The 25,649-nt window shown below is 46.6% G+C and overlaps 1 protein-coding gene across 1 annotated transcript in view; it reads left to right on the top strand.

The window, feature by feature from the left end:
• Positions 1 to 25,649, top strand: part of ASAP1 (ArfGAP with SH3 domain, ankyrin repeat and PH domain 1) — a 187,288-nt gene that overhangs the window by 109,458 nt on the left and 52,181 nt on the right. Inside the window, exons 13-14 of the mRNA XM_068238413.1 lie at positions 9,553 to 9,653; positions 11,735 to 11,804. Coding sequence (XP_068094514.1) covers positions 9,553 to 9,653; positions 11,735 to 11,804 — 171 coding nt within the window. The remainder of the gene's footprint in view (positions 1 to 9,552; positions 9,654 to 11,734; positions 11,805 to 25,649) is intronic.

Genomic DNA, 25,649 nt, shown 5'->3' with positions numbered 1-25,649 from the left:
TCTGCTTTCCGTACAGAAAAACAATCTCACAAGGGATAGATTGTGCCGGTGCCTGCAGAGCTGGACACATATCCCTGTCTGCAGCCTTCTATTGTGACGAGACGTTAAATTCAATCCTCCGAGTGAAATATCAGCTGTGAAAAGCCTCAGTGTTTCATACTGGATATTCAGGGGATTGACTCATACACTGTATTGTGTCCGTTTGACAGTTGTGACACATGAAGTTATTCAGCTGCCTGGCCTGGGGGCTGGTCTCCTCGGAGAGACACCAATGTTGGGGTACAGGCTTTCCCTTACTACCCAGTTATGTGAAGGAAACAAAAGTCATCTTTAAAACGCATGCGTATAAATAGCCGCCGAGGAGACTTGGGCGCAGGATACAGCTTATATATGGCTTACCCTGCTGCTGCACAAGTACCAGCGGGGTTAATTACTATTCCCCCTCCAGGTCCAAGTGGGTGGTGGGAAATGATGTAATTCGGCTTCCAGCTATTAGTGTTTTAACCTCCCTAGTGTTCTGGACGAGCTAGACTCGTCCAGAGACGCTGGAAGTCACCGCTCAGGCCCGCTGGGCTGATTTGAATAATTTTTTTTTAAAACACGCAGCAAGCACTTTGCTTGCTGCGTGTTGTACCTGGTCGCCGCCGATCCGCCGCGATACAGTGTCGTCGTCCACCCCCCCCCCCCCCCCCTGAGACCCCGTGCGCTGCCTGGCCAATCAGTGCCAGGCAGTGCTGAGGGGTGGATCGGGACTCCCATGACGTTCGTCCCATGGCGACGGGGGAAGCCCTCCAGGAAATCCCGTTCAGAAAAGGATTTCCTAACGGGTGATTGCACCGGCGGCGATCGGAGGGTTGGGAGGGACGCCGTAGGGAGGGGGGAATCATGTAGCTAGCGCTAGGCTAGCTACATGATAAAAAAAAAATATACAAAAAACATTCCCGCGTCCGCGGGAATCAGAGCGCCAGGCAGGTGTTAAAAGTAACTTCAGCTCAGTCTTCTGACGGCGCCGAAGTTACTGACTAAGGCGCCGCTATACTCGTACTTCCTATGACGGTCTATGATGACACCGGCTGCGCCCAAATCTCCTGTGCTGTTACAGTCCTCCAGAGGACCTGTAGTAAAAATAACATAATGAATAAAATAGATTTTTTTTTTACAATATTCATTATTCATTTAGTTACTTTTTGCCCAGTATAAAATCTTTACTCTCCCTATTTTACATTCTGTAATGTATCACTGGTGGTGACATCTTCAGTCCTGCTGGGTGATCTGCACGGAATGTTCGTTACTGAGAGTTCTATGCACAGAGGGAGATACTGCTTGCTTGGCAGTTGGAACCGGCTGTTATTTCCCACAATGCAACAAAGTTCACAGACAGGAAACTGGCAGGGCCATGGTCATGACATCACACTGTGGGAGGGGTTTCACCACAATATCAGCCATACAGAGCCCCCTTATGATCTGTTAGAGAAAAGGTAAAGCTTTCTAATGGTAAAAGGGGAATCCGCTACTGATTGGGATGAAGTTAAATCCTGGGTTAAAGTTCCTCTTTATGCGTCTTCTGAGTCTCCGGGGCTCTCTGTACTACTCTGTACTATCCCATATACAGGGCAGGGTTTCCTCCTTGCTGATGTTCCCAATGCTTGCTGGGAACAGTATTTCTCACGCTGCGTAATCATCATGTGAGGTTAGTATACGTCCTATTGTGTCAGTACTAAGCTGCTTTTCATACCTGTATCGAAATGGAGGGAGTAGGAGCAGCCACTTGACAAGAGGAGATTGACGGGCATTGTTTGTATGTTACTTTATCGCACAAAACTCGATTAAAAAAATTCTCACCAAAAAGCTGCTTTTCTCAGGCATCCTTTGTATTGAAAACAATGCCCTCCCCTTTTGTTCTTGCAGATGTAAAGCAGGTAACCTGTTTGTCCGGTTGTCTCCAGACTCCTGATAGTTGTCAGCTGGCTGCCTAAAGAGAGAGACCCTTAGACTGCCGCGTACATCTCTAGGCATTTCTGTGTTTCCAAATTCATACACCAGGGACGTCTTAAAGAGTACCCGAGGCGGCGTGGGGGGGTGGGTGTATAGATGGGACCCAGGGGCATGTTTCCTGCTGAATGACATGCCGATGTGTCCCCCCCCCCCTCTCTCTGCTCCCCTCTGTGCCGCACTAGCACCCCCGATATTGCCGACATTCCGCATGTCAACAATCTAAGGGAGAAGGGAGGAGAAGGTATTATCTGCTTAAAGGGAGCCTAAACTGAGAAGGATATGGATTTCTCCTTTTAGAATTATACCAGTTGCCTGACTCTTCTGCTGATCCTGTGTCTCTAATGCTGGGCATACTATCTGGCAGATAGCCAGAGGCTCAATGCCGGCGCGTCACAGCTCGTCCGCGCGGATCGATTCCCGCTCGTCCCCGCGGGGCGCTGCTTATCAGCCGCTCGTTTCTTCCTATTGTTCTCCCCGCTGGTATCGAGCGCAGTATCCGGCTGGGTATCGGACAGGTTGAATATTATCAATCGAGCCATCAGCGGCTCGATTGATAATATAAAACGTGCCGTGTATGCCCAGCATAATACTTTCAGCCATAGCCCCTGAACAAGCATGCAGATCAGGTGCTCTGACTGAAGTCTGACTGGATTAGCTGCATGCTGGTTTCAGGTCTGTGATTCAGCCACTACTGCAGCTAAAGAGATGAGCAGGGCTGCCAGGCAACTGGTATTGTTTAAAGCGAAAAATCCATATCCCTGTTTAGGGTCCCTTTAAATACCCACAGCTCTGCCTCTCCATGGCTCCTCCCCCTGCTGCTCTCCCGCCTCCCTGCATGCTGCTCTGTGTTTGAGACACACAGAGCGGCTCTTCCAGCGTTGTGACCCCAGGGGTCGTGAAAACGAAAGTAAAACAGTGCAGGCAGGGCTGTGGAGTCGGAGCAATTGTGGGTACCCGGAGTCGGAGTCGGTGGTTTCATAAACTGAGGAGTCGGAATTGGATGATTTTTGTACCAACTCCACAGTCCTGGTAAGCATTAGACTAAGGAATCAAGAGTCAGAGCCATTTTTGTACCTGGAGTTGGAGTCGGATTCAGTGGTTTCATAAACTGAGAAGACGACTATTTTAGTACCGACTCCACAGCTGTGATTGCAGGGCCCATTGCCTGGCGGTCCTGCTGATCCTTAGCCATAGACCATGGACAAGCATGCAGATCAGACGTGTCTAACTAGATTAGCGGCATGCTTGTTGCAGGGTGTGTGATTCAGACACTAATGCAGCCAACCAAATCAGCAGGGTGCCAGGCGACTGGTATTGTTTTGAAAGAAAAAATGACAGTGTCCTTATGCCTCTCACTTCAGGTTCCCTTTAAGTACTTGAAAAGAATATATCTCTGATAAACTGTCACTGCACGTTTCTCATAGAGATGCCAGACTGTTAGCATTTTAAGGTGCCCAAGTGATTATTCTAATTGGTGCATTTTTTTTCATAGATTTGATCATAACTGGTGGAGATACAATCACAAATGGCTTTCTTTAGTGATGTGGATCAACTAAATACGATCTTTTCCTTCAACCTGAATGATCTTGTTAAAAATAGGACTCTAAAAATTTTACCTTTTAATTGGCTCCTTTACAACTTGAAAACTCATAATTTATAAGGTCTGCACTGGTTAAAGAATGACCTTCTCATAGGCAAACGCAGGGGGGGATTACAGCTGCCCGGAATCCCTCCTCAGACCAGGGCCGGTGCAGTGTCTGGGGACAGGCACAAGTTGAGACACCTATCTGCAAGCATCCTGCAGCTCACAGCACCGTGCTACTGCCTGCACTCTCTTTCCTAGCCACAGTTGACTTTAGATGGAGCAGCATGGACCAGTTTTGGGGAACTTAATAAGGTCAGGTATGAGCACAGCCTTGTGCCCTGCTGTGTGAATGCTTCACTTTCCCCTCCATTACCAATGTTGGCTGTCCTCATTACTATCTGTATCCAAACTGCTCTTGATCGATCCCGTTGTCGATCGGGAGCAGAACGGACATTTAGGAAACAATTGTCAGATCCTCTGTCAGACGAGAAATTGCATTAGAGTATGTGTACCCAGCATGATGTCCTACCATATTATTATACTGTATTGTGCGTGGCTGAAGAAGTCCTTTCAGGAATCCCCACTTTGAAAATCCTGGGTTTGCCCCTGCTTCTGACTGCTTTTGGTATATGTATTATTCATACAGGTAGCATTTCATAGTTACCCGGTTTATAATAATTAAAAAAATCATTTTCACATACATTTGAAGTTGTGTAGAAATATCTGAACTGACCTGAAAACTAAAGTCCAGGAGAGAAGACTATCCTGCCAGAGGTCGTCCACAAGGACATGCTTTGAGGCCTCTTCCCTTTCACAACTGCTTGTAAAATCACTGTGTGATGTCTAACCCTGGTTTAATTAGTATTTTGCTTTTTCTCTCTCCCATCTTTCTTTTGCCTTCCCTCATCGAAGTCTAGGAGAGTAAGTTGTATTTTTTATCAGTGTGCTTTGTCTTCCATTTTTATCACATGCTCTTCACCCGCCTCACCCCATCCCAAAAAAACAGAGACAAAGGACAGTGTTCACCTGCAGATGCAAGCTTCTATCACTAGCTTCTTGCTGCAGCTGCCAGTGGTGGTTATACTTTTTTTTTATAAAATGGAATGTGCATTGTTTACAATGCATACCCAGTAAGAGGGTGGGACCCTAGAGGGAAAGGGGTGACCACACTGCTGAGTCAGCCCCTTACGCCCCATGGGACCACACTGCTGAGTCAGCCCCTTACCCCCCATGTGACCACACTGCTGGGTCAGCCCCTTACCCCCCATGTGACCACACTGCTGGGTCAGCCCCTTACCCCCCATGTGACCACACTGCTGGGTCAGCCCCTTAACCCATGTGACCATACATCGGCCTTCTCCCTTAGCACAGAGGCTGCAACAGAGTTGTCTGGCTGTCCAGACAGGTTTCAGCACTGAATGGCCTTCAGTGGCACAGTAGTAGCCCTGGTATATGAAGGGGCCTATAGTGAACCCCAGGAGCTGGAGGGCAGGGGAAGGACAGTAAGGCCCCATGCGCACTGGAAATCGCAAAACGCTAGCGATTTCCCTTGATTTTTTTTTCACTGTACAGGAATGCGATATTGGAGCAGTTGCGTTTTGCGAATTATAACATTGAAATGCAATCACTCCAAAATGGCAAAAAAAAATGCATGCAGCGCTAAGTGTGAACACTGCCATACACTCAGGGACGGATCTAGACCAAGTTGCCCCAAGTTGCGCCTGGGGCAAGGTCAGGTTTTGGCGCCTAAACTGCCATTCCCCATCCACATTTTGCCGCCTTTTTAAGAATTCAACAAACTGCGCCTGGGGCAAGAGACCCACTTGCTCCCCCCTAGATCCGTCCCTGCATACACTTTACAATTGCAGTAGCACTGTTCAAAATGCTAGTGATCATTAGAGATTGATAGCGCTGCTTAAACCGCTAGTAAAATCCTCCAGTGTGGATGAGGCCTGGGGCTGCCTTGATACCCTTATTGTCAAGGAAGTTGTTTGGATTCTTCATTCCAAATTCATTCCCAATTTTTCAGTGTAGAGACCAGACCCTTCTCTGACAGTGCTGATCTCTGAACTTGTTTTGGGACAGTGTGACAGAGGAACTATGGGCCCGATGCAGCAGTGGCTGGTCAATTTGTCAGGCGCACGCAGGGCATGACCATTCTACCGCTCACCTGTTACTTAGCTATAGCACGTTGTTATGGTAACATGCATTAGCCTGAATATGGGCGTGCTGCTACCCTGGCATTAGGATGGGTAAAATTGTCACCCTTCCTGCGCGCTGCAAAATGACCAGCCTTTCTTGCATCCAGCCCTACCCGAGCAAGAGGACCTGCTCTATAGCAAGTTGACTTACATTCTCAGGAACAGGCCAGCAATTGCCATTTACATATTCTCATGTGACAGATGTACTTTAAAGTTGCCTAATAAAGATAGTATTGTCGAAGTCACAGTTTTACTTTATCCCATATAATGAACTGAGCTTAAAGCAAACCTGATGCGGAAAAAAGTACAATATACTGAATTGTATGTGTAGTACGGATAATGAATAGAATATTAGCAGCAAAGAAGAGTCTCATATTTTTATTTTCAGTTATAATAATATAATAATTATTTTTTTATATATTATTGCATCATTCTGTCATAGTTGCATTTTTAAAACCACTCTCTGTCTTTTAAGCTATAAAACAAAGCAGAAATAATGACCCTTTGAACTTTCCTGCAGTAAAACCTCATCGCAAGCTGTCTGTCACTTTTTCTTGGCTCTTTAAAGAGACACTGAAGCGAAAAAAAAATGATGATATTATGATTTGTATGTGTAGTACAGCTAAGAAATAAAACATTAAGATCAGATATATCAGTCTAATTGTTTCACGTACAGGAAGAGTTGAGAAACTCCAGTTGTTATCTCTATGCAAACAAGCCATTAAGCTCTCTGACTAACTTAGTCGTGGAGAGGGCTGTTATCTGACTTTTCTTATCTCAACTGTTCCTGGACTATTTACTTTTCCTCTGCTAGAGGAGAGTTAATTACTTCACAGACTGCTCTGAAAGACTCATTTTGAATGCTGAGTGTTGTGTAATCTGCACATATTATAGAATCATGCAATGTTATAAAAAACACTATATACCTGAAAATAAAAATATGAGAATATTTTCTTTGCTGCTAATCTTCTAGTAATTATTCATAGTACACAACCAATTCATTATATCATATATTTTTTTTCGCTTCAGTGTCTCTTTAAAGGAGTCATCAGGCAAAAAAAAAAAATGAGTTTCACTTACCTGGGGTTTCTACCAGCACCAATGCAGCCATCCTGTGCCCTTGTAGTCACTTACTGCTGCTCTGGTCTCACTCCGTCAGCTAGTTTCGTTTTTGCCGACTCGGGTCGGCGGACTGCATTGCGTACATTTTTACGCATCCCCGCTGGTACAGGAACATTAACACATACATTTTTACGCGTTAGCGGTTGAACGCGTAAAAATGTACGTATGGAACCACTCACGCGTAAAAACGCATGTGTTAATGTTCCTGCACCAGCAGGAATGCGTAAAAATATACGCAATGCGGCCCGCGACCCAAGGGTCAGCAAAAACTAAACTAGCTGACGGAAGGGGACCAGAGCAGCAGTGAGTGACTACGAGGGCACAGGATGGCTGCATGGGGCTGGTAGAAACCCCAGGTAAGCGAAACTCATTTTTTTTTTCTGCCTGATGTCTTCTTCAGAAACCAGGACTGTATTCCACCCAGTGGGTCTAATGCCTGGTACACACGATGAGATTTCCTGGCAGATTTACTGCCAGATCGACTATTTCCAACATGTCCGATCTGATTTCCTATCGATTTTTCCGTTCAACTCTATGGAAAATCAATCAGAAATTAAATCAGACATGTTGGAAATAGTCAATTTGGCAGTAAATCTACCAGGAAATCTCATCGTGTGTACCAGACATAATGGCTCTTTTCAGATTCTTATTATATACATGTCATCATTTAAGTTGTTTCTGGAAAGGAAGGGGGGCGCAAGTCCTCACTTGAAACAGCCCTTTCACTGTTTACAGCTGTAATTGCTTAGCTTGTGAGACAGCTGCTCACTATCTCGGCTCTGCCTGTTCAGTAAGCCAGCACCTATTCAGTAGGAGACCTTAGGCAAGTCTCCCTAACACTGCTACTGCCTATAGAGCGCGCCCTAGTGGCTGCAGCTCTGGCGCTTTGAGTCCGCCAGGAGAAAAGCGCAATATAAATGTTATTTGTCTTGTCTTGTCTTGTCTTGTCTGGAAAGTCATGCCAAGAGACAGCTTAAAGTGAATGTTTACCTATTTAAAAACCAAAAAGTCAGATACTCACCTAAGGAGAGGGATGGCTCGGTCCTAATGAGCCTTCCCTCTCCTCTCCCGGTGCCCGGTCCCGCGCAGGATTTCCCGTGGCAGTATTCGACCAGTTCGGTCAAATACTGCCACTTCCGCATGCCGAAATGAGCTTTCGGGAGCACTCGGGCTCCCGAAGACGGGCCGCTCCATACTACGCATGCGCGAGCGCCCTCTATGACGCACTCGCGCGTGCGTAGTATGGAGCGGCCCGTTTTCGGAAGCCCGAGTGCTCCCGAAGACCTCCGAAGTCCCTGCGGCGGTGGACGCGAACGGGGGAGCCAGCGCAGCACCGAGGGCACCAGGAGAGGAGAGGTAAGGCTCATTAGGACCGAGCCTTCCCTCTCATTAGGTGAGTATCTGACTTTTTGGTTTTTAAATCAGTAACCACTGGCTTTAAAGTGAACCAAAGACGAAGCACCCTCATGTATTTTACCATATATATAAGTGGGAACATTTGAGAAAATACCTACCCTGCTCTCTGTTTTATTCTTCACTGCTCAGCCTGCTTGTTACAGCCCTGATAAAATCCCCGACTGAGCATTCAGTCTGGCTTTGCTCAGGAATCATCATAGCTGAGTCTGTGTTCTCTGGTGTCTTTTCAAGCCCAACCTGCCCTCTTGTGGCTCTGCTCAGGAATCATAATAGCCGAGTCATTATAGCAAAGCCAGACTGAATGCTCAGTCGGGGATTTTATCAGGGCTGATAAGAAGCAAGCTGAACCGTGAAGAATGAAACTGAGAGCAGGGTTGGTGTTTTCTCTAATGTTCCCACTGATCTATATGGTAAAATACATGAGGGTGCTTCATCTCTGGTTCACTTTAAGGACTTGTGCACATTACAAATCGCCAGTGCAATCGCAAGCACTGAGCGATTTGGTTAGCGCTTTTAACAGCGATTTTTCCCTGCTTTTGTGGAGCAATTATTTTTTACAGTTCCTGACATCAGTCACGAAGTGAACTCTTTACCCCGGGAAATGAATAAATGCAATCTATTTATTTATAAAAGTGCTCAGGAAATCTCTTCTCAAAGCGCTTTTTCAAGTGCTTTGCGATTTCCCTATACTTTCTATTGAATCACAAACGCTCAGAAAATGGTGCAGGAGCCGCATTTGCTATTCAATAGAAATGGATCGCTTATGTGAGAACACTCACATTGAGCATCATTGCATTTGTGCTTTTAAGGCGATTGTTAAAATCGCTAGCACTTAAAAAGTGAAATCGCTCTTAGTGTGAACAAGTCTGCGTTCACAGTGGGGCAGCTTTCCATGCTGCTATGGAAAAAAAACAATGCGCAGTGCGGTCCTATGTAACTGCTTGCGGCATCCCAACACCATGCACAGCATAGCAATAGTGAAGAATACTTTTCACGGACTGTATGGATTGCAAGACGCAGATAACATGTTGCACAACTTTTCCGTTGCTTTCCTGCATTTGCAAGGAATGCAAAGCCCGCTGTGGACTCTGCCTTATGGGATACAGCTCAGCCTATGCAGCCACAGCATATAAGGAAATTCATGCATTGCACCCATGAGTCCCATTGTATGGCTGATTGTATCTGCTCTGCTCTTATAGCCTATGATTAATACATATTGCTATTTCTCCGCAGGATTCTCAGAGCAAACAAGGAGGGTACAGCATGCACCAGCTGCAGGGCAACAAGGAGTACGGCAGTGAGAAGAAGGGATATCTGCTGAAGAAGAGTGATGGGTAGGTCATGAACTCAGAGTCCCTTGTTAACCTATTAGCAGTTTCAATAAAGTTATCTCGTTTGAGATAAGGGCACTGCTTTTTGGCCTCTGTCGGCAGAACTAGTTGTGCTGTGATTTCTTGGAATGTTTTGATCTCTATCTGCTAGCAGAAACTATAGAAACTGAAAGCAGAAGTTCTCTGTTATTGTCTCCCACTGCCCCCTAGTGACAAGTGGCCATAAATACACATTACAGAAGTACTAATTAGAAACATGGCAATGTAGAAAAGAAAGACCAGCAGTGTAGTTTGAAGGAAAGCCAGTTACTGTACCAGTATGTTTTTTGGGGGAGTGGGAGGGAACGGGAGAGCCTGGAAGGAAATCCATACAAATGGGAGGGTAATACAAACTCCATGCCGATAAGTGACCTTCACTGAGATTCACACCTGAAATCTTTACACTACGAAGATAGAATATTAGTCACTATGCCTCAGTGCTGCCCCCTGTCTGTACTGAGTTCCTGGAGCCATCTGTACTGAGTTTACAGGCCAATCAGGACTCCTCAAAGTAAGATTTCATCCCCACACCTCTCACAGATACCACTAAGCATATATTCAGGCAGTGGCGTAACTAAGGAGCTTAGGGCCCCAGTGCAAGTTTTACATGAGGCCCCAAGCACTCTAATGAAATGGAGCCCTAAAACCTGCCAAAGACAGCTGCTGTATCAGAGAGGTGTGTTTAGAGTAAGGAACCAGTTAGTTAAAGCAGAACTGTAGATACTTTTTAAACACATTGTTTCACTTACCTGGAGCTTCTGCAAGCCCCCAGCAGCTGTCCTGTCCCGTGCCGGTCCTCCGCGCGTCTCCGTTCTCCCGCCGCAGCGCTGTTCCGTACCTCGACTTGTAAGTCGAGGCCAGCGCAGCCATGGCAAGTGTATCTAAGCGTTATTGCAGAGGGGAACACGAAGAAAGGATACGCGTGGCCAGAGCCGCACAGGCGCAGTGGCCCGGCGGTGAAACCGAAAGTAGATGGAGAACGGAAGGCTCGTGGAGGACCTGCGCGGGACAGGATGGCTGCTGGGGGCTTGCAGAAGCCCCAGGTAAGTGAAACAGTGTGTTTAAAAAGTGTTTACAGTTGCGCTTTAAGGATTACCACTATGCAATGCACATCTAGTGGTGTTCATTACCAGCATAGCATCCATGAAAAGCTAATAAGATGGATAAAGGAGGACCCCTGTGGTCTAGGGGCCCTGGTGCAGTTGCAACCTCTGCATCCCCTATTGCTTTGCTGCTGTATTCAAGTTTGTTGTCACAAAAAAGGTTTAGGTAGGCAGTATGTGACTCAAGGGGATTTATCATTAGAACATGGGCATTGGCAACAGTTTGGCAGTTACTTGTAGGAGCAAAAGAATTTCTGCACCGTGTTAGCCAGTCGCATTATGTAGGTAGGAAAAGTAATACCTTTTAATGGTTAACTGATAAAGTTAAATGATGCCAGCTTTCAGGGAACTGGTCCCCTTCTTCGGGCATATTTCCAGAACACTGAATGCAGGGTAATAGTAAACCTAAAACAGAATAGGTACTGTATTTTTCAGACTATAAGACGCTCCTGACCATAAGACGCACCTAGGTTTAGAGGACAAAAAAACGGGAAAAATATATACTAAGCTTGGTGCATCCATGGTGAAGGGGCATCTTGTGGATTATGCCCCCTTTGTACCTCATACCCCCTTGTGCCTCTTGTCTCTCCCTGTGTCCCACTGTCTCCTTTGTGTCCTCCTGTGTCCCCCTTGTGTCCTTCTCTGCATGGGCACAGTACAGGGAGTCCCCAGCATTGCGGCGGGTTGGAGGTTCTTTGGACTATAAGATGCAGTGACTTTTTACCCACTTTTGGGGAGAAAAAGTTCTTGTAGTCCAAAAAATACAGTCATCTTTGTGTTTACTATTTACCTGCATACTGTGTTTTACTTCAACTAACATCTGGAAATATGCCTGAAGAACGGGAGCAGATCCCTGAAAGCTTGCATTATTATAACTTTGTTTTTTTTCTACCTACAGCAGTCATTACTTGAAGAATTCTCATGTAAGTTTCTGTGTTTTAGGTTACGGAAGGTTTGGCAGAGGAGGAAATGCACTGTGAAGAATGGAATCCTCACCATATCGCACGCCACTGTAAGCTCACACTTTCTCAGTCATTTTCTGAACACATCCTCTTATTTGTACAATATAGTAATGGTCAGGTGTAAAGGTATTTATGAGGAGCCCTGATTGTACCATTTGCCCATGGCCACCCATTGCTCAGCCCTGCTAGACAGCCAGGTGCTGGTAAGTTACCCATCATGCACTGCTTTGCATTCCCCCCCAGGAGGATGCTAATACTAGATTTACATGGCTGCTTTGTATGTTCTTTTTTTTCTCTATACAATATACACTACTATGATTATTGCTGCTGAGGGCTCATATATACGGTATGCTAGATTACTGCCGCCCTCCGCAATTGTGAAAGCAGAATTTGGGTAAAGGAGCATCTTATGGACGCAGTATCTGGCTTTTAGTTGAGCAGCATGTCTTGGAAATGGAGAATCCTTTTTCAAAATTATCATGCTTACATTCAAATCCTTTCATGATCTAGGTCCAGGATACCTGAAGGATTTGTTGCAACTGTGTCACACCACTCTAAACCTCAGATCAAAAGGATCCACAAACTTGACCACCCCCAGAGTCCAACTAAAAACTTTTGGAGCCAGAGCTTTCTGTCATGCTGCCCCTACCCTGTGGAATTCCTTGCCAAACCTAATCAAGACCGCTCCAACCCTGGAGATGTTTAGATTCCAAACTGAAAAGACACCTATTTAGTCTTTCATTTATGATCACGTAACTTTTTCCCAGTACACATTACTATGAACTGATCTGAGACAAAGTTATACGCTTTGGGTTCCTACGGGAGGAAAGCGCTTTACAAATGTTTTGTTGTGGTTTCTGTTTTAGGGAGAGGAAGGATGACAAGCAGCAAATTAGCAAGTGGGATGCTGTGATAGGGGCGCATAATGTGCCGGTTGGCCATTTAAAGCACACCTGACGTGAGAGGGATATGGAAGCTGGCATATTTTTATTCATTACAGTCCTGCTGATCTCTTTGGCCACAGTAGATCGAATCTATAGCATAGCATGCCTCACCGATCGTAATTTTTGCCCAAAATCCATAGGTAGTTCAATCATCAGCTGTTGCTGGTGGCCAAATTACCTCAGTTTTTTTTTTTTGTCTTAATTTGAGCTCCATCAGTGAGTGCCACTATAGCCGTAATTCTCAGTACTGCTTATGGTGGCGCTCAAACAACCGGCACAACAATCGAATGTAAGACTAGTCTCAGAATTCTGCTGTTGATCCAGGAGAGATTTATTGGATTACATTACATATCATTATGTATCCCTTGTTTGTTTTCTTACATTGTACAGCGCCACGGAATATGTTGGCGCTTTATAAATAAATAATAATAATAATACTCACTGGGCCACAAGTTCTATATTTGTATATAACTTTCATCAGTAATTGAAGCAAAACCTGTATGTGTGTGTGTGTATATATGTATATGTATATATATGTATATGTATATATATATATATCTTATATCTTCTATATATATATATAAAATCGTGTGTGTGTATGTGCCGCGATCACGCGAAAACGGCTTGACTGATTTGAACGAAACTCGCTACACAGATCCCTTGCTACCTGGGATGATATGTTCTGGGGGTCTCGCGGCCCCCCTGCACACCTGGGCGGAGCTACAAACAGCAAATCAGATTCCACCCATTCAAGTCAATGGAAAAATGTAAAAGGCTGCCATTCTCACAGTAATCAAGCCAGAGTCCCCACACTTTGCACAGTTGGTCACTTGGTGACCGAGGTTACAAATCCAGGAAAAGTGGGCGGAGCATAAAACAGCCAATCAAATTTCAGCCGTTCATTTTAAATGGGAAAATGTAAACTGCAGCCATTCTTAGACTGTTAATCGCAGGGTTCTCAAACTTGCTACAGTTGGTCACTGGGTGAATGAGATTAAGATTCAAGAAAGTGGGTGGAGCCTACAACAGCCAATCAAAATTCACCTATTGATTTTCAAGGGCAATATTTAAACTGCTGCTATTCTTGCACTTTTAATGGCAGAGGCTTCGAACTTGCTACAGTCGGTCATTGGGTGACGGGTCAAAGTTCACTAAAGGGGCGGGGCCACATACAGCCAATCAGATTTCCTTGGTGGATAAACTGCTTCCATTCACACATTTTTGATGCCTTGAACCTGACAGCTCACAAACTTGGTCATTGAGTGACTGTGTGTCAAGGTTACAAAAAGTGGGTGGAGCCAAAACAACTTTTACTGGGAAAATATAAACGGCAGCCATTCTTACATCGTTAATGGCAGGGTTCTCAAACTTTGCACAGTTGGTCATTGGGTCACAGATTAAGATTTTGGAAGGTGGGTGGAGCCTACAACAGCCAATAAAAATTCCCCTTTTGATTTTCAAAGGGAATATTTCATCTGCTACCATTCTCTTATACTGGTAAAAGCAGATGCCTCAAACCTGGTACAGTTGGTTACTGGGTGACTGGGGTCCAAATTCAGGAAGGGGGTGGAGCCACAAACAGCCAGATTTGTTTATTTTTCAATGGGAATATACAAAGTATTGATACCAAGGATCCCAAAGCTGATAAACTTGATAATTGAGTGACTGTATGTCAAGGTTAGAAAAAGTGACCGGTGCCAACAACTTCATTTTTTACATTGCAGGGTTCCCAAACTTTACACAATTGGCCACTGGGTGATGAATATTCAGAAATGTGGGTGGAGCCTACAACAGCCAATCAAAATGTACCTATTAATTTTCAAGGGGAATATTCACATTGCTACCATTCTTACACTGTTAGTGACAGAGGCCTCAAACCTGATACAGTCAGTCATTGGGTGACTGGGATCCAAATTCACTAAAGGGGTGGAGCCACAAACAGCCAATCAGATTTGTTAGATTGATTTCAGCCATTCTGTTATTGCCAGGGTTCTCAAACCTGACACAGTTGGCCACTGGGTGACTGTGACTAATATTCAGAAAAGTGGGTGGAGCGTACAGCAGCCAATCAAAATTCACCTTTTGATTTTCAAGGGGACTATTTACTTTGCTGCCATTCATGCACTCTTAATGGCAGAGGCCTAACATCTGCTACAGTCAGTCACTGGGAGACTGAAATTTAAATTCTGAAGGGAACGAGCCAAAAACAGCCAATCAGATTTGTTTAATTTCAGTGGTAAAATGCAACTTATTGATGCCAAAGACCCCAAAGCTCATAAACTTGGTCATTAAGTGACTGTATGTCAAAATTAGAAATAGTGGGCAGAGCCAAAAACCACTAACTTTTTACATGGGGAAATGTAAACTGCAGCTTTTCTTACACTGTTAATGGCAGGGTTCTCAAACTTCACACAGTTGGTCACTGGGTGACTAGGATTAATATTCGGAAAAGTAGGTGGAGCCTACAAGAGCCAATCAAAATTCACCTATTGATTTTCAAGGGGAATATTGAAACTGCAGCCATTCTCACACTGTTAATAGCAGAGGCCTCAAACCTGCTACAGTCAGTCTTAACGACTCAAATTCAGTAAAGGGGCAGAGCCAAAAACAGCCAGATTTCTTTGCTGGATAAACTGCTTCCATTAGCACAATTTTGATGCCAGGAACCCAAAAGCTCACAAACTTGGACATTGGGTAGTGACTGTGTGTCAAGGTTACAAAAAGTGGGTGGAGTTAAAAACAGATTTTTCTGGTAAATTGTAAACTGCAGCCCTTCTTCACTGTTAATGGCCGGGTTCTCAAACTTAGCCTAGCTGGTTACTGGGTGACTGGGATTAATAATCAGAAAAGTGGGTGGAGCCTAAAAATGCCAATCAAAAATCAAATGTCGCTTTTCAAGGAGAATATTTAAATTGCTGCCATTCTTGCACTGTTAATGGCACAAGCCTCAAACCTGGTACAGTTGGTCATTGGGTCACTGGGGTTCAAATTCAGAAAAGGGGACAGAGCCACAAACAGTGAATCAGATTTGTTTGATTTCATGGGAAAATACAAATTATTGATGCCAAGGACCCCAAAACTCACAAACTTGGGCATTGAGTAGTGACTTTGTGTCCAGGTTACAAAAAGTGGGCGGAGCCAAAAACAAATTTCACTGGGAAAGTGTAAACTGCAGCCCTTCTTACACTGTTTATTTCAGGGTTCCCAATCTTTGCCCAGATGGTCACTGAGTGACTGAGATATTCAGGGAAGTGGGTGGAGCCTATAATAGCCAATCAAAATTCACCTGTTGATTTTCAAGTGGAATATTTAAATTGCTGCCATTTTTACACTGTTAATAGCAGATGCCTCAAACCTGCTACAGTTGGTCATTGGGTGACTGGGGTTCAAATGCTGGAGAGGGGTGGAGCCACAAACAGCCTATCTGATTTGTTTAATTTCTATGGGAATATACAAATTATTGATGCCAAGGACTCCAAAGCTCACAAACTTGGTCATTGAGTGTTTGTGTGTTAGGATTAGAAAGTGGGCGGAGCCAACACCAGTCAAATACATACCCGGGCAACGCCGGGTCATCAGTGGGTGGAGACAAATACAAATTTCACTGGGAAAATGTACACTGCAGCCATTCTGTTAATGGCAGGGTTTTTAAACTTTGCACAGTTGGTCACTGGGTGACTGGGATTAATATTCAGAAAAGTGGGTGGAGCCTACAAAAGTGAATCAAACTTCACCTGTTGCTTTTCAAGGGGAATATTTAATTGCTACCATTCTTGAACTGTTAATGGCACAGGCCTCAAACCTGGTACAGTTGGTTATTGGGTGACTGGGGTTCAAATTCAGAAAAGGGGGTGGAGCCACACACACTCAGATTTGTTTCATTTCAATGCAGATTATTGATACCAAAGACCGCAAAGCTCACAAACTTGGTCAGTGAGTAATTGTGTGTTAGGGTTAGAAAAAGTAGGCGGAGCCAACACCAGCCAAATACATACACGGGCAACGCCGGGCAATCAGCTAATATATGTGTGTGTGTGTTTTGCTTCAATTACTGATGAAAGTTCAGTGTATACAAATATGGAACTTGTGGCCCGGTGAGTATGTAATGTAATCCAATAAATCTCATATATAGCATAGAAATCTTGCTGCTGGAGATCCTAAGAGAATGCAGTATCTGAATCCAAGCTAGCAACCCTCCAGATCCCCCTGTAAGATGTCACTGCAGGTCGGAGTTCCCCTTTATGCTGCCTGCGGGCCGCACTGTCAGCAGAGAAACTCCTGTATCCCGTTTATACCGTCAGCCTGGAGCAGAGAGAACAGTTGGTGTAACGGATCTCACATTTGGATGAAGATACACGTATCGGATGAGGCAGATCAGCTCCTGATGGGAATTGGCAGACTGTTGGGCTGACAATTAGCTGGTCAGTCAGACAAGTCGGCCCGCTAATACATATTCTGCGCCAGCATAGCGTGCAGCAGGGGTGCCGGAGGAGAAACCATTACGCCTGGCTTTTATCTGGTGTCATAATAATGTTGTCAGCCGCCGTACAGCGGCAGCACGGGATCGCGCTCACACAGGGGGTGCGAAAAGCAGCTTTCTAACACCTCGGAGTAATTTACACTTTCCGTATCGCCTGAGACGGCGTGACCTACGTGTAAGACACAGGAATAAGTGACAGTGCTCATTTGTCTGCTGCTGTTCTAGGCAGACTGGGACCGCCCAGCATCTGTTCAGCTGCAAGTCCCGGGATGGCAAGGAAGGCGGCAACTGGCCGAGGAATTTGGGAAACAGAGAAAAAAAGCTTGTTAGGTTACCGATATGCATTAAAAATAATTAACCAAGCCTTGCCCTTGGTGTGTCTGCATGCTGGAGGCCCCGGCTGGTCCCACCCAGATCGATGCAGTCCTTTTTGTAACTTAAATGCATGTAAATGTACAACCTCTACAGTGGCTGGTGTATGGCATAGAACTATTAGGCAAAACATTCTTCTTAAAAAAATAAAAAATAAAAATGTATGAATACTTTCACAAACCAAGGTTATTTAGACAAGCACTGCGCAGGTGGATGGGGCATATGGGCCTGTACCAACTCAGGTCTGTAAAACAATCTTTGAGTGGCAGTCAATAGAGGCAGAGGCCCGGGGAGGCTCCGGTCAATAGAGGCAGAGGCCCGGGGAGGCTCCGGTCAATAGAGGCAGAGGCCCGGGGAGGCTCCGGTCAATAGAGGCAGAGGCCCGGGGAGGCTCCGGTCAATAGAGGCAGGGGCCCGGGGAGGCTCCGGTCAATAGAGGCAGAGGCCCGGGGAGGCTCCGGTCAATAGAGGCAGAGGCCCGGGGAGGCTCCGGTCAATAGAGGCAGAGGCCCGGGGAGGCTCCGGTCAATAGAGGCAGGGGCCCGGGGAGGCTCCGGTCAATAGAGGCAGAGGCCCGGGGAGGCTCCGGTCAATAGAGGCAGAGGCCCGGGGAGGCTCCGGTCAATAGAGGCAGAGGCCCGGGGAGGCTCCGGTCAATAGAGGCAGAGGCCCGGGGAGGCTCCGGTCAATAGAGGCAGAGGCCCGGGGAGGCTCCGGTCAATAGAGGCAGAGGCCCGGGGAGGCTCCGGTCAATAGAGGCAGAGGCCCGGGAGGCTCCGGTCAATAGAGGCAGAGGCCCGGGGAGGCTCCGGTCAATAGAGGCAGAGGCTGGGCAGGCTCCAGTCCAGGCATGGGCAAACTCGGCCCTCCAGCTGTTACGGAACTACAAGTCCCACAATGCATTTGCCTTTATGAGTCAAGACTGTGGCTGTCAGACTCCTGCAATGCATTGTGGGACTTGTAGTTCCTTAACAGCTGGAGGACCAAGTTTGCCCATGCCTGCTCCAGTCAATAGAGGCAGAGGCTGGGGAGGCTCCGGTCAATAGAGGCAGAGGCCCGGGGAGGCTCCGGTCAATAGAGGCAGAGGCTGGGGAGGCTCCAGCCTCTGGGCACACAGGATGCTGCTTAATACTGATGGTACATCTTGCTATCTAAACTAGGGGAGGTTGGATCCTACCTAATACTGGGAGCACATCTGCCTTTTTTAACTTGGGGGGGGGGGGGGGGGTTAATACTGGGAGTACATCTAGATATCTAACTTTGGGAGAGGATGCCCTGATAATGGTATATCCAGCTATATAACTACTGGGGGCTCATTAGGCTATCTAACTTAGGACGGGGGGGGGGGGGGGAGCATGGGCTGCCTAGTTCTGGAGCTATTTATAGATATCTAAGTTGGGGAGGGGGGCTGCCTAACAATGGGAGTATATCCTGCCATCTAACTTGGGGAGGGGAACTACCTATTACTGGGGATACAGCTGGCTATATATACTGGTGTGGGGGGCTACCTGATATTGGGGGCACATATGCCTACCTATACTGTGGACAAGGAGGGGGAGGGAGGGCACAACCTACTGATTACTGGAGCCATATCTTGCCCTTACGCTTGGGTGGGCTCAATTTGGGGGGGGGGGGCACAGTTTGGAATCTCCGCCTCTAGTGCTGGAGAACCTTGTCCTGGCCTTAACAAATAAGAGGAATAAAATAAAAAAAGGGGCATTATACGCATTTAACAACCAATATACCCACCTCTAGGAGCTCTGTGTATGAATCGCTTTCAAAAATTAAATTCTGCATATTAATTACACCCTTCTGTCACACATGCCAGCTTTTTACTAGAATATTTTCAAAGTTTTCTTGGGGATCAGTGCTGTTGTCAGGAGCCCAGACACTGGCCACTTCATGCACCCACAGAAAGCCAGTACTATAGTTTGCAATCTCCCCTGAAAATTCAGTCTGTGCCTTCCCCCTTTTAGTCAGAACAGCTTTGTGATGCTACCTCAGTAGCAGCTCCACCCACACAGCCTGAACACGACTACCTGAACTCGCCTGCTTTTGCTTGCGTGATCAAAAATCCAAGACAGGATATTCAGTCACATTATTTCACACCTAAAAGTTACCTTTGCGCACTGATTACTGAGCTGCTGCCAGATATTTTTAGCTCTGACCTTTAGGCCTGGTCTGCCCAGGAAGTATAACTTGGCAATGCATTTGACCAGGATGCCCATACTGCGTACCTGCACATAAAAATGCCAGAACGCACTGCGAGCTGGCTCCGCTGATTTTTAGCATAAAAGTTTGTCCCTCGGTGGTGTGGGGGAGTTGCTGAGCCTTGCTTGTATTTTGGCACCGCTTCTGGGTGAATAGCCCCTTTTTTTTAGCTTGTAATGCACTTTAAACCAGCTGTGCTCAGCGAAGGACATTCTGAAGTCAGGACATGTTGGGTGAACTTGAGGTCGGAGTTTGAGAAACTCTCCCCCTAGCTGCAGTATTTCCCCGTTTCTGTAGAATTCTATCTTTATGCTTTTTCGCTCGTTACCTCGCTCCCTTCATGCCCCTTTACACATTAATTTTGTTTTCTTCAGTCACGCGGCGTTCCAAACAAAGCGTGCTATTAATTATGCATTAACTCCACACCGCGATAATGGACCTTAACACACAATTATAGTAACCGTCAGACTCCTTAACCAGTAGGTGTTTCGTTTTGTTTTCCAGGGTTTAAATGAGTTCTTGTCAAACCACTACTTGTGAGTGAATAGTAAATGAAACAGAAAAGAGTCCTCAGGTTAAAGAGTCGCTGCAGTTCATATAATTTATATCTATATATTCTATCATAATGAACACCTATTTATTTATTGTATTTATAAAGCGCCAGCATATTACGCAGCGCTGGACATTAGTTTAGGTTACAGACAATGTTTAGGGGTGACATACAGCAATATGACAATACAGGAATGCAAGAAAACCAGATCACACAGCACAGTATGAGTACCAGGTAATGCTTAGTCACTGGATGGAACATGGCGATTAGGCAAGTTAGGTTCACTCAGATGCATAGGATGGGTGCACAGTAATGGTGGTGCATGATCAGGTAGGACACAAAGGAGGAGGAGCCTGCCCAAAGGCTTACAATCTAGAGGGAGAGGTAGGGACATGAAAGGTAGGGGACCAGATGTCAGCTGTGGGTTTAGGGCACTTGTGAGGGGTAATAGGCCAGAGAGAAAAGGTGAGTTTTGAGGGCTTTCTTGAAGATGTTGAAGGAGGGGGCTGCCCTAATGGGTGGAGGTAGGGAGTTCTATAGTGTTGGAGCAGCTCTTGAGAAGTAATCTCCTATCATAGGTTTCCAGCTCTTTCATGTAACAGTGTTAAGACCCATACCCACCTTGCGATTTTGTCCACTATTCTTTCAACGTCCTGCGATTTTTTTATTTATTTTTTTGCAGTCTGGGCACTGTACAGATATTTAAAAAGTGGAATGCTGGTGTAATACCAGGTCCACATACAATTGGTAACCCTGGTGCAACAAAGGATTGATAAAGTCGATGTCAATCCTCTCATTTGCACCCATGTAGGCTGGGCGTCCGGTCGATGCCAATCGCAAACGCACTACAATTTCCACCAGTGATCAACAGACATCCCTGTATTTGTGTCTCTGCTGTCACTGGGGTAGCAGAGTTCCCCGGGTCACGTAATAGGACGAATACCTGTATGTGTGTCTCTGCTGTCACTGGGGTAGCAGAGTTCCCTGGGTCACATAATAGGACATATCCCTGTATGTGTGTCTCTGCGGTCACTGGGGTAGCAGAGTTCCCTGGGTCACATAATAGGACATATCCCTGTATGTGTGTCTCTGCTGTCACTGGGGTAGCAGAGTTGCCGGGGCACATAATAGGATATATCCCTGTATGTGTGTCTCTGCTGTCACTGGGGTAGCAGAGTTGCCGGGGCACATAATAGGATATATCCCTGTATTTGTGTCTCTGCTGTCACTGGGGTAGCAGAGTTCCCCGGGTCACATAATAGGATATATCCCTGTATCTGTGTCTCTGCTGTCACTGGGGTAGCAGAGTTCCCAGGTCACATAATAGGATATATCCCTGTATGTGTGTCTCTGCTGTCACTGGGGTAGCAGAGTTCCCCGGGTCACATAATAGGATATATCCCTGTATGTGTGTCTCTGCTGTCACTGGGGTAGCAGAGTTCCCTGGGTCACATAATAGGACATATCCCTGTATGTGTGTCTCTGCTGTCACTGGGGTAGCAGAGTTCCCCGGGTTACGTAATAGGACATATCCCTGTATGTGTGTCTCTGCTGTCACTGGGGTAGCAGAGTTCCCAGGTCACATAATAGGATATATCCCTGTATGTGTGTCTCTGCTGTCACTGGGGTAGCAGAGTTCCCCGGGTCACATAATAGGATATATCCCTGTATCTGTGTCTCTGCTGTCACTGGGGTAGCAGAGTTGCCGGGGCACATAATAGGATATATCCCTGTATTTGTGTCTCTGCTGTCACTGGGGTAGCAGAGTTCCCCGGGTCACATAATAGGATATATCCCTGTATCTGTGTCTCTGCTGTCACTGGGGTAGCAGAGTTCCCCGGGTCACTTAATAGGACATATCCCTGTATGTGTGTCTCTGCTGTCACTGGGGTAGCAGAGTTCCCCGGGTCACATAATAGGATATATCCCTGTATCTGTGTCTCTGCTGTCACTGGGGTAGCAGAGTTGCCGGGGCACATAATAGGATATATCCCTGTATGTGTGTCTCTGCTGTCACTGGGGTAGCAGAGTTGCCGGGGCACATAATAGGATATATCCCTGTATTTGTGTCTCTGCTGTCACTGGGGTAGCAGAGTTCCCCGGGTCACATAATAGGATATATCCCTGTATCTGTGTCTCTGCTGTCACTGGGGTAGCAGAGTTCCCAGGTCACATAATAGGATATATCCCTGTATGTGTGTCTCTGCTGTCACTGGGGTAGCAGAGTTCCCAGGTCACATAATAGGATATATCCCTGTATGTGTGTCTCTGCTGTCACTGGGGTAGCAGAGTTCCCCGGGTCACATAATAGGATATATCCCTGTATGTGTGTCTCTGCTGTCACTGGGGTAGCAGAGTTCCCTGGGTCACATAATAGGACATATCCCTGTATGTGTGTCTGCTGTCACTGGGGTAGCAGAGTTCCCCGGGTCACGTAATAGGACATATCCCTGTATGTGTGTCTCTGCTGTCACTGGGGTAGCAGAGTTACCAGGTCACATAATAGGATATATCCTTGTATGTGTGTCTCTGCTGTCACTGGGGTAGCAGAGTTCCCCGGGTCACATAATTGGACATATCCCTGTATGTGTGTCTCTGCTGTCACTGGGGTAGCAGAGTTCCCCGGGTCACGTAATAGGACGTATACCTGTATGTGTGTCTCTGCTGTCACTGGGGTAGCAGAGTTCCCTGGGTCACATAATAGGACATATCCCTGTATGTGTGTCTCTGCTGTCACTGGGGTAGCAGAGTTCCCCGGGTCACGTAATAGGACATATCCCTGTATGTGTGTCTCTGCTGTCACTGGGGTAGCAGAGTTCCCTGGGTCACATAATAGGACATATCCCTGTATGTGTGTCTCTGCTGTCACTGGGGTAGCAGAGTTCCCCGGGTCACGTAATAGGACGTATCCCTGTATGTGTGTCTCTGCTGTCACTGGGGTAGCAGAGTTCCCAGGTCACATAATAGGATATATCCCTGTATGTGTGTCTCTGCTGTCACTGGGGTAGCAGAGTTCCCCGGGTCACATAATAGGATATATCCCTGTATGTGTGTCTCTGCTGTCACTGGGGTAGCAGAGTTCCCTGGGTCACATAATAGGACATATCCCTGTATGTGTGTCTCTGCTGTCACTGGGGTAGCAGAGTTCCCCGGGTCACGTAATAGGACATATCCCTGTATGTGTGTCTCTGCTGTCACTGGGGTAACAGAGTTCCCAGGTCACATAATAGGATATATCCCTGTATGTGTGTCTCTGCTGTCACTGGGGTAGCAGAGTTCCCCGGGTCACATAATAGGATATATCCCTGTATCTGTGTCTCTGCTGTCACTGGGGTAGCAGAGTTGCCGGGGCACATAATAGGATATATCCCTGTATTTGTGTCTCTGCTGTCACTGGGGTAGCAGAGTTCCCCGGGTCACATAATAGGATATATCCCTGTATCTGTGTCTCTGCTGTCACTGGGGTAGCAGAGTTCCCCGGGTCACTTAATAGGACATATCCCTGTATGTGTGTCTCTGCTGTCACTGGGGTAGCAGAGTTCCCCGGGTCACATAATAGGATATATCCCTGTATCTGTGTCTCTGCTGTCACTGGGGTAGCAGAGTTGCCGGGGCACATAATAGGATATATCCCTGTATGTGTGTCTCTGCTGTCACTGGGGTAGCAGAGTTGCCGGGGCACATAATAGGATATATCCCTGTATTTGTGTCTCTGCTGTCACTGGGGTAGCAGAGTTCCCCGGGTCACATAATAGGATATATCCCTGTATCTGTGTCTCTGCTGTCACTGGGGTAGCAGAGTTCCCAGGTCACATAATAGGATATATCCCTGTATGTGTGTCTCTGCTGTCACTGGGGTAGCAGAGTTCCCAGGTCACATAATAGGATATATCCCTGTATGTGTGTCTCTGCTGTCACTGGGGTAGCAGAGTTCCCCGGGTCACATAATAGGATATATCCCTGTATGTGTGTCTCTGCTGTCACTGGGGTAGCAGAGTTCCCTGGGTCACATAATAGGACATATCCCTGTATGTGTGTCTCTGCTGTCACTGGGGTAGCAGAGTTCCCAGGTCACATAATAGGATATATCCTTGTATGTGTGTCTCTGCTGTCACTGGGGTAGCAGAGTTCCCCGGGTCACATAATTGGACATATCCCTGTATGTGTGTCTCTGCTGTCACTGGGGTAGCAGAGTTCCCCGGGTCACGTAATAGGACGTATACCTGTATGTGTGTCTCTGCTGTCACTGGGGTAGCAGAGTTCCCTGGGTCACATAATAGGACATATCCCTGTATGTGTGTCTCTGCTGTCACTGGGGTAGCAGAGTTCCCCGGGTCACGTAATAGGACATATCCCTGTATGTGTGTCTCTGCTGTCACTGGGGTAGCAGAGTTCCCTGGGTCACATAATAGGACATATCCCTGTATGTGTGTCTCTGCTGTCACTGGGGTAGCAGAGTTCCCCGGGTCACGTAATAGGACGTATCCCTGTATGTGTGTCTCTGCTGTCACTGGGGTAGCAGAGTTCCCCGGGTCACGTAATAGGATATATCCCTGTATGTGTGTCTCTGCTGTCACTGGGGTAGCAGAGTTCCCCGGGTCACGTAATAGGATATATCCCTGTATGTGTGTCTCTGCTGTCACTGGGGTAGCAGAGTTCCCAGGTCACATAATAGGACGTATCCCTGTATGTGTGTCTCTGCTGTCACTGGGGTAGCAGAGTTCCCAGGTCACATAATAGGACGTATCCCTGTATGTGTGTCTCTGCTGTCACTGGGGTAGCAGAGTTCCCTGGGTCACATAATAGGATATATCCCTGTATGTGTGTCTCTGCTGTCACTGGGGTAGCAGAGTTCCCAGGTCACATAATAGGATATATCCCTGTATGTGTGTCTCTGCTGTCACTGGGGTAGCAGAGTTGCCGGGGCACATAATAGGATATATCCCTGTATCTGTGTCTCTGCTGTCACTGGGGTAGAAGAGTTGCCGGGGCACATCATTGGGCGTATACCTGTATGTGTGTCTCTGCTGTCACTGGGGTAGCAGAGTTCCATGGGTCACATAATAGGATATATCCCTGTATCTGTGTCTCTGCTGTCACTGGGGTAGCAGAGTTGCCGGGGCACATAATAGGATATATCCCTGTATCTGTGTCTCTGCTGTCACTGGGGTAGCAGAGTTCCCAGGTCACATAATAGGATATATCCCTGTATGTGTGTCTCTGCTGTCACTGGGGTAGCAGAGTTGCCGGGGCACATAATAGGATATATCCGTGTATCTGTGTCTCTGCTGTCACTGGGGTACAAGAGTTGCCGGGGCACATAATTGGGCGTATACCT

The sequence above is a fragment of the Hyperolius riggenbachi genome, chromosome 5, assembly GCF_040937935.1.
Source record: "Hyperolius riggenbachi isolate aHypRig1 chromosome 5, aHypRig1.pri, whole genome shotgun sequence".
Lineage (NCBI taxonomy): Eukaryota > Metazoa > Chordata > Amphibia > Anura > Hyperoliidae > Hyperolius > Hyperolius riggenbachi.
Note: the sequence above shows the minus strand (reverse complement) of the source record. Positions and strands in the feature narration are given on the sequence as shown.